The 12,823-nt window shown below is 49.2% G+C and overlaps 1 protein-coding gene across 2 annotated transcripts in view; it reads left to right on the top strand.

Annotated features, from left to right (window-relative positions):
• SFXN5 (sideroflexin 5) overlaps positions 1–12,823 on the top strand; it is an 87,662-nt gene that overhangs the window by 46,917 nt on the left and 27,922 nt on the right. For both annotated transcript variants that reach the window (XM_083757167.1, XM_083757166.1), the window contains 2 exons: positions 1,772–1,887; positions 5,308–5,393. In XM_083757167.1, coding sequence (XP_083613293.1) covers positions 1,772–1,887; positions 5,308–5,393 — 202 coding nt within the window. The remainder of the gene's footprint in view (positions 1–1,771; positions 1,888–5,307; positions 5,394–12,823) is intronic.

Raw genomic sequence — 12,823 nt, 5'->3', positions numbered from 1 at the left:
TGGGGCATCTGGTTGTTCTCTGTGCTGGGTGCAAGGTAGGTCCCCTTGCTCCACCTGCAGTTGGGCTCTTTAGCATGCACTTAGGTAAGAAAGAGTCATCCTTGTTGCATCTCACGATGTCCCAGACTGTTGGGTACGGGGGTGCTGGTGAGGATTCCATAATTGTATGCAGGAGGCAGGCAGGGGGAGAGGGATGCTTACCTGAACCAGGTGTGTCTCTGGACACCTTTGCACCTGGGGGATGGTTGGGAAAAGGTGGCCTCTTTGTTCTCTGTGCATGGCACTTTGAGCAGAAGGAGGAGGAAGAAGAAAAGGAGGAATGACCTTCCTTATGTTGCGGAAATTTTTAGATCAGATGTGCCCCTTTTGAGCCGTTCATCAAGAGATCAGCAGCACCAACAAGAAAATGTTTTGGATTGTGGACTAAGCCCACTGGCCCCAGCAGCCAGGGCGAGGGGGGATCTCTGTCAGGTTGTTCTATTATTATGCCAAGGGGTTAAGAGAAGGAGCTTAAACTGGAGTCAGAATTGATTGAGGGCCGGCAATTAATTTGCTCAGCCCTTCATTAGTTCTCTGCTTCTTTTATTTGTGTACTGACATGCTTAATGGTGTGCCAGGACTCTGGTCATCTTCCTGCTAATTGCCGCTTTGTTATTCTGGGGGCTGGAATCTCTTGCATCAGAATCCTGGGCAAACCAGTTAATTAAACTTTCTGCTATGAAAATATAGGCTTTGAAGATTTGCCTGAAATGCCCGCCGATCAGGCTGGGCTAGGCGGAACCAGGCCAAGGCAAGAGGTAGTCGGAGGGACTGGTCTGGTCCGCTGTCAGAAAATTCTCCCTAACATTTAGTCAGAAGAACCGACTGATGCTAAGAGCTAATTCTCCAACTAAGATTCATGCGTTGCAGGAGGTTGGACTGGATTACCCTTGGGGGGCCCTTCCAACCCTACAATGTATTACTCTATAATGAATTGATTTTAGAAGGCTGTATTATTTTACTGTTGTTAGCCGCTCTGAGCCTGGCTTTGGCTGGAGAGGGCGGGCTATACCCATAGTTTTTGCTCTATAAGACGCACCAGACCACAAGACGCACCTAGTTTTTGGAGGAGGAAAACAAGAGAAAAAAAATATTCTGAATCTCAGAAGCCAGAACAGCAAGAGGGATCGCTGCGCAGTGAAAGCAACAATTCCTCTTCCTGTTCTGGCTTCTGGGATAGCTGCGCAGCCTGCATTCGCTCCGTAAGATGCACACACATTTCCCCTTACTTTTTAGGAGGGAAAAAGTGAGTCTTATAGAGCAAAAAATACGGTAGTAATTATTATTATTATTATTATTATTACTATTATAAGATTCTGGGGCTCCTAAATGCAGTTAGTGAGCGGGAAGAGGCTGTGGCAGAGAGCAGCCCAGAATATGAGGCAGAAGCAGAGAAGGGTCAAGAGGCAGAGTAGAGGCAGGCTGCTGAAGAAGCCAAGGGGTCTCCTCCTGTGCGTCTAGCTCTCCTCCACCCTGGTCTCCCAGAACCTGAAGCGGTATGAAGAGGGTGGAGCAAAGACCGACAAGGTGTCAGAGTCTCTGATTGCTTGGGGAGGAGAAGGCTCCTTAGGTCTCCTCCCCCTCCTGTCTGCCTCATCAGGGCAAGGTCTACTGGGAAGAGATGCTGTGCTCACGAAGCCTGAGCTGTTTCGTTTCTTTGAATAAAGAGTTCCCTTCATGGCACGGCCTGATCCTGACCGCCGATTGTGCTCTCCTTTTCTTCCCCTCGCAGCCAGTGCCAATATTTGCAACGTGGTCCTGATGAGACACACGGAGCTGGAGGAGGGGATCGACGTCCTGGACAGCGATGGGAACAGGGTCGGGTCTTCCAGAATTGCTGCCAAACATGTAGGTGCTGTGGGATTCCCGTGGGTGAATCAGGATCGCTTTGGCCCGTGGATTCATGCACTGGGAGGGTTGCGGGGTGGGGTAGGCCAAGAAGGATGGAGGAGGAGGAATCCACAGAATGCAGATTCTAAAGCAGACTCACTTGATCTGATCCAGGCAAGCCACACCAGGACCCCACTTCAGAATCCGCAGTCCTGCAGGTCCATGATTGATTGATTGATTGATGGATTGATGGATGGATGACATTTCTGTGCCACTTTCCAGTCAGACAAATCCCAACACGGCTTACAAAACAGTAAATGACAATAGCATAAGAGAGCATCACAGGTACAGCAAAAATCATATTATGTATAATTAACAAATCCATAAAACATAATCTATAAAACAGCATTTACAAAACAGCAACTTAAAAATATGCTGAACACTATTATGTTCACATGCATGCACACGCAATCACGCTTCCCCCCCCCAAAAAATAGCTCAAAATCGATCACTCTGTTCAGTCTACTCAGTCCGTTAAAAGACCCCTGCACATCCATCGTCCAGGAGGACTCTGATCCAGTAGAAATAACAGAGCTAGACGTTGACTTATTATGCAGTGGTCCAAGGGCCCAATAGCTGCCTCTGCCCTTCTTAAAACTCTTTCTCTCTCCACACACACTTTTAGAAGGATCCGAAAATCATCGAGCCTCCCTGCCTGGGGGTGTTTTGCACGCAAATCTTCCTGTCACCTGGTTTTATTTTTATTTTTTATTTATTTGAATCCACACACACACCCCGTTCTCCAGGCAGCCATGTTTCTTGCCCACCCGCCGCCTGGTACAATTCCCTCTGAGAGCGAGGGAACAGCAGCAGGTCCTGTCGCTCCCAGGGAAGGGGCCTGCGAGCAGCTGGAGGTTTCTATTTATTTGTTAAAAAATATTTCTATGCCACTATTTCATAGTGGGAGAGAGGGGGGTTATTGGTTTGCTTCCCCCCACCTTGTTTTCATTATGTATTTTGGGGTGGGTGTTCCTTGTATTTTTATGTTGTGAACTGCCCTGAGATGGAAGGTGGTTTACATACATACATACATACATACATACATACATACACATACATCAAAGTGGTTTACAGTAAGGCATAAAGCCATACAATAAAAACCATAAAAAACTAATACCAGACATCAGCTAGCCTCTGGGGAAGGGTGTATTCATGACCTGCATAGGCCTAGCAGAATGGGAAAGTTTTCAGCGGGCGTATAAAAGTCTGCACAGAAGGTGCCAGCTGAGTCTCTAGTGGCAGGGAGTTCCACAAGCCAGAGCTCCATTCTTTGTTGTCCAACGGGCTTGGTCAGCCTTTACACGTGAGGCTCCCCCTGCCTGCAGAGGGTGCCAGGCGGCAGGTCGAAAGGGCAGCCTGCGAGAGCTTTCCTTTTGCATCCCCCCCCCCACGCATTCTAGCCAGAAGAGCGTCTTTTCTGAGCCATGCGCCGTTGCCCCCGCAGCCCCCTCTGGTGGGCCTGTGCGGCCAGAGCAGCGACGGAGGAGCAAAGCGCTCTTGTCTCTGCGCTTAGGAAGAGGGAACTCGTTTCAGGATCTCCGGAGAGGCAGAGCAGAGGCTTTCAGTGCTTCTAGATGCCCCTTTTGCTCCCCTCTGTGGTTGCCCAGGAAGAACAGGAGAACCTCAAGTGCAACTCCAGGCAGGCAGAGAAAACACACAGCTTTATTTTTAATTATTTAATTTTTTAAAAAGTGAGTGGGAGGAAACTGCAGGACTTTTTAACCCCCGCCTTCCTGGAATTCATTAGCAACTGCCTCTGGAAAGATGCGCCAGCTGTTTCCAGGCTGCCTCCAACACCTGGCTGGTTTCCTTAGGAGCCTCCTGAACTCCGCCATCTGCGCACAACTGCGCTGGGACTTTCCCGTTCTTCTTTTCCTTGGCCCTTTGCATCCTCAGCTTGTGCCTGAGAAAACCCACGTGAAGCACAGGCGCTTTGGACTGACTTGGCCAAGGGCAATAATAATACTAATAATACTAATAATAATAATCAGTCATACCTCGGGATGAATATGCTTCAGCTTAAATATTTTCGGGTTGCGCTCCGCAGCGACCCAGAAGTAACGGAGTGTGTTACTTCCGGGTTTTGCCGCTCGCGCATGCGCAGATGCTCAAAATGACGTCATGCACGGAAGCGGCGAAAAGCAAACCCACGCATGCGCAGACGTGCAGTTGCGTCTTACGTTCGCTTCAGGATGCGAACAGGGCTCCCGAACGGATCCTGTTCGCATCCAGAGGTACCACTGTATTTATATGCCACTCATCTGAATAATCAGTCAGATGGGTGGCATATAAATTATTATTATTATTATTATTGCCATTGTGTTGGGTGGAGGGTCGGAGCCCGAAAGAATCCTCTTTCGGCCCCTTTTGCCTGAGCAGAGGACTGACACCTGTCCGATGAAAATCCATGCAATCTCTTTCAATTAGCCGTGTTTGAGGAAGTCATGTGACTGCTGCGCAGGCCTCCTGCTGCTCCTTTGCCCCAAACCGCAGCCTCCCAAGGCTGCTTTTTATTTTTATAAGTGCTGGGCTTTGCTGCGTGTGATGCTGAGCTTACTGCTCACTTGCTGGTGCTGCCTGAAGCCATCTGCTCGCCAGGCACCATAGTGGGTTTCACTTTTGCTCAGTCCTGCCTTTCTTGAACTTTGGCAAGGAGGGGGCAGGAGGGGAATCCCGCTGTGGACCCAGGTGGAAGCGGGATAGGATGCTCTGTCCCCCTCACTCACCCAGCCTTCTGTTTCTGTAGCGTGAGACCAGGACTGAACTGCCACCAGAGCTGAGAGTGGCCATCGGCAGCCCTGGCCCCTGGGGCAGTAAAACACATGCCAAGCCCCCACAAAGGGTAGCAGCTTGAGAAGCTTTGGGGCGAAGGCTCTACGGAGTTTGGGTTGCAGCCTGAGCATGTTTGATGCTCAAGTGCCCACACTGGTGGCAGAACTGGCTCCGTTACAGGTGCCACATAATATTGTTGTTGGCACCTGTCTATCTCGAGAGACAATGGAGTTCGCCTCCTGGGGTGAAGTCAAACTGCCCAGGGCAGCGTGTCTCTTGCCCAAAGCCAAAAAGCATGATTTTAGTATTGTATGTATGATGTAAAGACTATTATTTAAAGAAACAGACACTTGGTGGAATATAAATGTCTTGTTCTTCTGTTTTGTCTTTGGGAAGTTCTGTAGAATTGCATGCAGAATTGTGTGTGATGAGTTTCTGTATTATTCTGCATTATTTTACTGTTCTTAGCTGCTTTGAGCCCGGCTTCGGCTGGGGAGGGCGAGATATAAATAAAATGTTATGATTATTTTATTATTATTATTCTACTTCAGTCTGCACTCGAAGTGACTGTTTCTCTTTCTTCTGGTCCCCTCCCCCCCCCCCCAGGCACTGCTAGAGACGGCCCTGACCAGAGTGGTCCTGCCGATGCCTATACTGGTTCTACCTCCCATCGTCATGTCTCTACTGGAAAAGTAAGTGGCGGGTGTCTGGGGTGGGCGAGGGGCGATGCTCGGAAAGGAAGGAGGGAAGGAACTCCCCTCCCCTACATGGCTGGGATCAGAGGAGTGGTGGCATTGCCCCCAAGAGCAAAGGGCACTCTAGAACCATGTGAAGGGACGCCCAAGGGACGTCTAGCCCAACCCCCTGCAATACAGGAATTGCCACTTTCCTAATTTACTCCGGGATGGTGGCAGCCGCTGCCCCACAGAGCCCTTTCGAGGGCCTTGCCACAGAGCAGCCCATTTCGTTCTTGCTTTTCAGTATTTTGATCATTGAATTGTAGAAGTGGAAGGGACCCCTCAGGATCATTTAGTCCAACCCCCCCATGCAGTGCAGGAATCACAGTTTGACAGCCCCAACAGACGGCCACCCAACCTCTTGAGAACCTCCAAGGATGGAGACTCTGCCACCTTCCGAGGGACATCAAAGCTCCCTGCCTCCCTGCTGCCGAGGCCGAGCGAGTGCTTGGATCAGGGCCTCCCAAGGAGGGAATGGCTGGGAAGGGGGGTGAACCCAGAACCACGGCAGCTTTTAGGTCCTGCAGCGGCCTTTCCCAGCCTGCTGCCCTCCAGAAACTGGGGACTCCATCTCCCATCAGCCCTTCTGTTAAGAGCAACAGGAGCTTTCTGCAGGGTCTTTCTGCCTGGAGTGGGGTCTTTCTGGGCTCTCCTTTGCCCAACCACGTCTTGCTCAGGCAAGCCTGTGCCAGCCAGCCACGGAAGGCCCAAGGTCCCCTTGCGCTGTTCCTTGACAGGCAACATGGAAGGTGACGCGTTTTGAAAGTAAATTATCATTACAAATAGTTCCATCATTTTGAAGCAAGTATTAATTAAACCTCCTTAATTAGCTGACTGATTGAAATCTGAAATGGGCAGAGAGCCAGGAGACGGCTTCTAAAAGAAGGAGCCAGGCAGTGCCGAAACCACACCTAATGGATGAGCTGGAAATGCCCCCCCGCCCCATGTTCCAGATGTGGTTAAACTGGAGTGAGAGAGAAGTGCGCTCTTGACAAAGCCCAGAGGCACTCTTCACGCGCCCAGGGGCTGAGACCCGGCGTCCTAGGATTTGTCTTGAAAAAGAAGCACGTTTCACTTTATTGGTTATTTAACAAAATTTACGCCTAATCCCCACCCCCTGCAAAAAACAACAACCCCAAAGTGAGTTATATAAATAATGGAAAACATTCCTAAGAAAATGCAAGGAAAATCAACCAGACTCTTACAAACAATTTTGGAGAATCTGCTGTGAGGCACAGCTGCTGCAAGTGGGTCTGCTGGACCAGGCGGGTGGCCAGTCTAGTCCAGGATCCTGTTCTCCCAGTGGCTGACCAGATGCCCCAGTGGGAAACCTGCAAGCAGGACTGAAGCACAAGAGCAACTCTCGCCTCCTGGGGTTTCCAGCAACTGGAGCAGCTCCCATTTCTCAGCTGTTGGGGGTTGCTGTGATCTTCCTGGATTTAAGATCAGCACAGATCCTGATGATCCTTGCAGTGGTGAAGGTGGGGGCGGGTCTCTGCTTGGACCCAGCAGCCCCTCCCTCCTTCCAGGCCCCCTCCCTTTACCTCTCTCCATCTGGAGGCGCCCATGGCCTCCTCCGTCTCTCCCAGGCTTCTTGGCGTCCCTCCTCCTCTTTCCCTCCCGCTGCGCATTCCAGCTCCTGGAGATGCTGTTCCTTGTTCTCCAGGCTGCTGCATGTTGTTCCCACTGGTGGGCTTCTCTCCTGCGGCTCGGACACTCCAGGGAAGCTCCCAGCCCAGCCAGGCAACGTCTATTTCGAGCCCAGCCTGGTGATGCTCAAGCTGCAAGGCCACAACCTTCCCCGCAAGCCCCGTCCGTTGACGCTTGCGTAGAAATCAGGAGGCTCCTATTTGAGGAAGCCACCAAATCACATGTGGGGAGTCCAGGTCCAGAACAGGGAAATCGGCCTCATGGATCTCCCTGTGGATGGTTCCAAGATCAAAGAATAGGAGAGTTGAGAGGGACCCCAAGGGTTATCCAGTCTAACCCCCGGCAAGGCAGGGATCACAGCTGAAGAATCCCTGGCCACCCAACCACCATTTAAAAACCTCCAAAGAAGGAGAGCCCTCTTCCTTCCAAGGGAATCTGTTCCACTGCAAGTAAATGAAGAATAAGATGAAGCATTTCCATCTTGAAGAAGTCTATGCTTATTCACTAGCTGCAGTCCTCCATCTCAAGAGGAGTTTCTGGTGGGGAACCTCAGGCCAAAACCGGACCGCCATCCCCCCTGTCTGGCCCTCAGCACTCTCCCCTGGCCACATCCTTCCCCATGCCACGCCCCAAGTGCTTATGCCTGGCTGGAATGTGTCCCTGAACACTGCTTGGGCCCCTGGATGGAGGACAGAAGCTTACCTGGTTCTTCGCAGGTGAAGCCTAATTCATTGCTCCTCCCACTTTTGCCTCTCGTCCCGCCAACCACTGGCATGGCCCCATCCCCAAGGTTGTCCAGAAGGGAATGTGGGCTCAAAAGCTCTCTTGCCCCCCTCCCAGGAATTTAATCCCAAGGAGTCCTGTGCGGTTTGGGGTATGTGTGTGTACCCCAACTTCTTCCTGATGCCACAGGGTTTAGACCCGTGTGCCGTTTCTGTGTTCTGGATGACTTCCAGTGCTCCTTGCTGGCAGCCTGTGATTCCTGCACTGCAGTCGGTTTTAGCTAGATGGCTCCTTGGGTCTCTTCCACCTCAATAATTCTGTGATTCCAGCCCTGCAGCAGCTGCTTCTGTCCACACGGGTCTTTGCCGGCTCTCCAGCCAGCGGTCTGTGGGGAAGGTCCACCTGGTGCCCTGTGCCCTCTCGCCCACCCTGCCCCTTTGCCAGCTCCCCCCCCCCCCCCGCCTCGGAATCGATGCATCGGTGGCAGCTCTGTTTAATATAAACATGACACTTTCCCGCCCCGCCCCGAATCTGTCAGTTTGGGAGCCTTCGGTTAGCTCCTGTCATATTTAGTTTAGCATCTCACACCTTCTCAGAGGCAAGTGCCATTCTGGAGCACGAAACCCGATAACTCCATCGGAGTTCCGAGAGCAACTTCCATATGGAAGACTTTGCAGAGCCCCCTGAAAACGCCGGCAGCCAGCTGCCACATTATGCAAAATGCGAACCACAATTGGCGACGTGCTGAAAGTTGAATGAAGGTGTATTTGCAAGATCTGCGATGCGCTGTGTCTGCGGAGCAGGTGTACTGTCTGCATAACTTTTTGTATGTGTGTCATCGTAGAGGAAGCAGAGACTAGGAGGCCTTCCGATTTTAGACTCGCTTGCCCCCCACAGCAGTCTTAGGTCTTGTCAGGACCTGCAGCAAGGGCCAAAGTCTGGCAGGAGCAAGCCCTCGAGGCAGCGGTGTTGAGGATCAGAGCGGGAATCACTAGCCGCTGGGAGCACTTGCAAGAAAACAGGAGCCCAGCACAGCGCAGGCACCAGCAAAGGGTTTCTGGGTGGGTAGATTGAGTTAATCTGAGGCAGTTAAAATCAGCCAAGGAAAAGGGGAGATTTAAATCCAGTTTCCCACATCATATATTTCGCAAACAATGGTGGACATATGACCATAACCATGTGAATTTACAAAAAAAAAAGGAGAGCATTATTTACACTGCTGCTTTGTTCTTACAACCAGACATTGCATCTCTTTGTTCTACCCATTGATGGAGTTTATGAAAACTAAGAATATAAGGATAGCCTTCTGGATCAGGCCAGTGGCCCATCTAGTCCAGCATCCTCTTCTCACAGGGGCCAACCAGATGTCCCTATGGGAAAACCCACAGGCAGGATCCTTTCCCAGGTATTCGGAAGCATTGTTGCTGTGCAGGCAGAGCAGAGCATCCCTCTCCCCCGTGAATACTCCCTCTTGAATCTGCATGATTCCTCCACCCAGGAACCATCACCGAGTAGAAGCTCCTGTTTTATGCATGGTCAAAGTCACAGGTCTGCCAGCACTGTCACTGCTCCAAAGATCCTCGTGGATCTTTGTGGTTTTTAAATGACATGCCAACAAAACAACAAATCGCAGTGTGCCTCTGTGAACACAGAGGTGGCCTGTGATTTGATTACAGTTTTCAGGGGAATCCATTGTCACAATCAGGGAATCTTTAAGGATCTGTGCTGGATCCATGTGGTTGTGCCATCGGGTGAGCTATGTGTGTGCCAAACTCAGAATCTGTTATTTTACTGACCCAATGACCAATGAAAACTTTAACTTTATTTTTTTTAATAAATATTTTTATTGATTTTCCAATACAAAATTATACAGTCCAAACATCTTATTTATCACCAATTTCTCCTTTTTGACTTCCCTCAGCTTGTCTGATAATCCTCCGTTTTACTTACTTCTTCCACATTTCTTAAATTAATATTGCACTACAATATTATGAAAACTTTTTTTTTGAATAATATTTTATTAAGTTTTAACAATAAAGAAGTTATAAAGCAACAAATAGAAAAAACACAAGAAGAATACAAAAACACAAAAATACAAAAGTACAAAAATACAAACATTTAACATAGAAAAAGAAAACACAAGAAACAAAAATCCCTCTTTTTTAATTTCTCATCTTTGATTAACTTATTTTTCTGACTTCCTCACGCCTCCCTTTTTTGTATTCCATTTAAAAATTGGTTCAGCAAATTCATATCCTGTTAGTTTATCCTTAATTATTTTTCCTCACATATTATAGCTTCAGGTTTTCATCTAATATCAATCCAATCTTACATTTTACCTTATTACTAGAACCCCTTCATTTCATTTCAATGTCATCAACATTCAAAAATTTTACAATATTTCTGTAAATAGATTTTAAATTTCCTCCAATCTTCTTCCACCAACTCTTCTCCCTGGTCTCGGATTCTGCCAGTCATTTTCGCCATTTCCATATAGTCCATTACTTGCATCTGCCATTCTTCCAGGGTGGGTAGGTCTTGTGTCTTCCAATGCTTTGCGATGAGTATTCTTGCTGCTGCTGTAGCATACATAAAGAAAGTTCTATCCTTCTTTGGCACCAATTGGCCAACTATGCCCAGGAGAAAGGCCTCTGGTTTCTTAGGGAAAGTGTACTTAAATACCTTTTTCAGTTCATTATAGATCATTTCCCAGAAAGCCTTAATCCTTGGGCACGTCCACCAAAGGTGAAAGAAAGTTCCTTCAGTTTCTTTACATTTCCAACATTTATTATCGGGCAAATGATAAATTTTTGCAAGCTTGACTGGAGTCATGTACCACCTGTACATCATTTTCATAATATTCTCTCTTAGGGCATTAGATGTCGTAAATTTCATACCTGTGGTCCACAACTTTTCCCAGTCAGCGAACAAAATGTTATGTCCAATATCTTGCGCCCATTTTATCATAGCAGATTTTACCGTTTCATCCTCAGTATTCCATTTCAACAGCAAGTTATACATTCTTGATAGTGTCTTAGCTTTGGGTTCTAACAGTTCTGTTTCTAGTTTTGACTTTTCCACCTGGAAGCCAATCTTTTTGTCCAAATTATAGGCCTCCCTTATTTGAAAGTAATGAAGCCAGTCTCACACCTTATCTTTAAGTTTCTCATAACTCTGCAATTTCAATTTGTCCCCCTCAATTTGTTCCAAGATTTCCCAATATTTTGGCCAATTGGCCTCCATGTTAAGTTTTTTCAAAGCCTTCGCTTCCATAGGTGATAGCCACCTTGGGGTTTTGTTTTCAAGTAAGTCTTTGTATTTTATCCAGACATTGAACAGTGCTATGAAAACTTGTAACTTTAGTGGTAGTCTTTGGGGATCCCATATAAAACCTGTGCACATTCAAGAGGACCAGTTGTTGTTTTTTAACTGGATTTGACTTCTTGTCACGTTGTGGCTTGCCGCTTCCCCATGGCAGCCATATTTGTGGCAGTGCCCACAACACTTTTTCAAAGCGTCAGATATGCCACAGGCTCAAAAAAGAAAAAAGGGGAAACAGAGATGTGGGGCAAACCTTGGGGGCAAGGTGGCCACACTGGGGTCTCCTCCTCCTCCTCTTCCTCCTCTGCTACCAGATCCAGGCAGAGTCTCAAAGGAGGCAGATCTGGTCCATTTGCCATACTGGGTGCAGCTGCCTTAGCAATTCTGCAACGTCTCCTGCAATGAGAAGTGGTGGCCCCCAGATCTGTGCTCTGCATCCATGCTGCCGGACTTTTCCTAACTCTTAAAGCATCAAATTCACTGGGGGTGCCTCTGCTAACAAGGCAGCGGCCGCATCTCAGAGGCAACAAGTGTGGGGAGGCTGTTCCCCCGAAGGACGCAGCCTTGCCCCGCTTGGGGCTTGCTGCAGCCGGGAGAGCCGAGATCTGAAGGCCGGGAGCGGGTGGCCCTGGCGGTTAATTGTGAGTCATTTAGGCTGAACTTTACAAATGGTAGGATCTGAGTTCCCAATTAAGACATTGCACTTCATGTGTTAATTAAGGCTTTTTCTTTAAATCAGGCCACAACTCCTCTTAATTAGGAGGCTATAGCCATTGTAATCTGAACTGGTCTGAGTTTAAAAACACCCATGGCGGAAGTCGCACCTGGGAGCCACAGCCAGCGAACACTCTAAATTGGTTTCGTTCCCTGGCGGTGATTATGAGGAGCCCAGCAGGGCTGTAATTAGAAGGGTGCAGCCTCTGGAGGGGGAGCAGGGGGGCTGAGCGAGGAGCGGGCGCTGCCATGGCTCCCAGCGAGGTGGCACGGGCCAGTTTCTCAGCACCAGAGCATGCCTTGAGCGCATGGAAAGTGCAGGCTTTGAGCCCAAGGAAGTCCTGCTTTTCACAGCACATGAACTATGGAACTCCCTGCCGCAGGAAGCAGAGGTGGCTTCAGAAGAGGATTAGACAAATTCATGGAGGAGAGGGCCATCGATGGCTACTAGCCACAGTGGCCATGCTCTGCTTCCACAGTCGGAGGCAGCCATGCTTCTGGTTATCAGTTGCTGGAAACTGCAGGCGGGGAGAGGGCTCTTGTGTTCAAATCCTGGATGCAGATTTCCCACAGCCACTGTGGGAACAGGATGCTGGCCCAGAGGGGCTGCTGGCCTGATCCTGTTAACTCTTAGGTTCTTTAAGCACCAGCTCTGGCGCATTGTGGAGGCCCAGATCCGCAGCTGCCACTGGTGCTGCTTGGGGAGCTGGTATGCTTGGCAATGCTTGACATTGCTCAGGGGGACCCTATCAGAGAGCCCGTGTGACCTAGTGGCTAGAGTGTCGGACTAGGACCCGGAAGAGACCTGGAAGGTTCAAACCCTCCTTCGGCCATGAAGCACGACCTTGGACCAATCGCTGCCTCTCAGCCTGACCAGCCTCCTCCTCATATAATCCTCACAAAACTATGAAGGCCAAGGTCATCCATGACAAGGGCACCGGCAAGACCAACAGCTTTGTCCGGTTCAAGCTTGTTGT

This window comes from Podarcis gaigeae (genome assembly GCF_964106915.1).
Source record: "Podarcis gaigeae genome assembly, chromosome: 9".
NCBI classification, from domain to species: Eukaryota; Metazoa; Chordata; class Lepidosauria; order Squamata; family Lacertidae; genus Podarcis; species Podarcis gaigeae.
The sequence above is the reverse complement of the archived record's forward strand: the minus strand, read 5'-3'. Positions and strand labels throughout refer to the sequence as shown.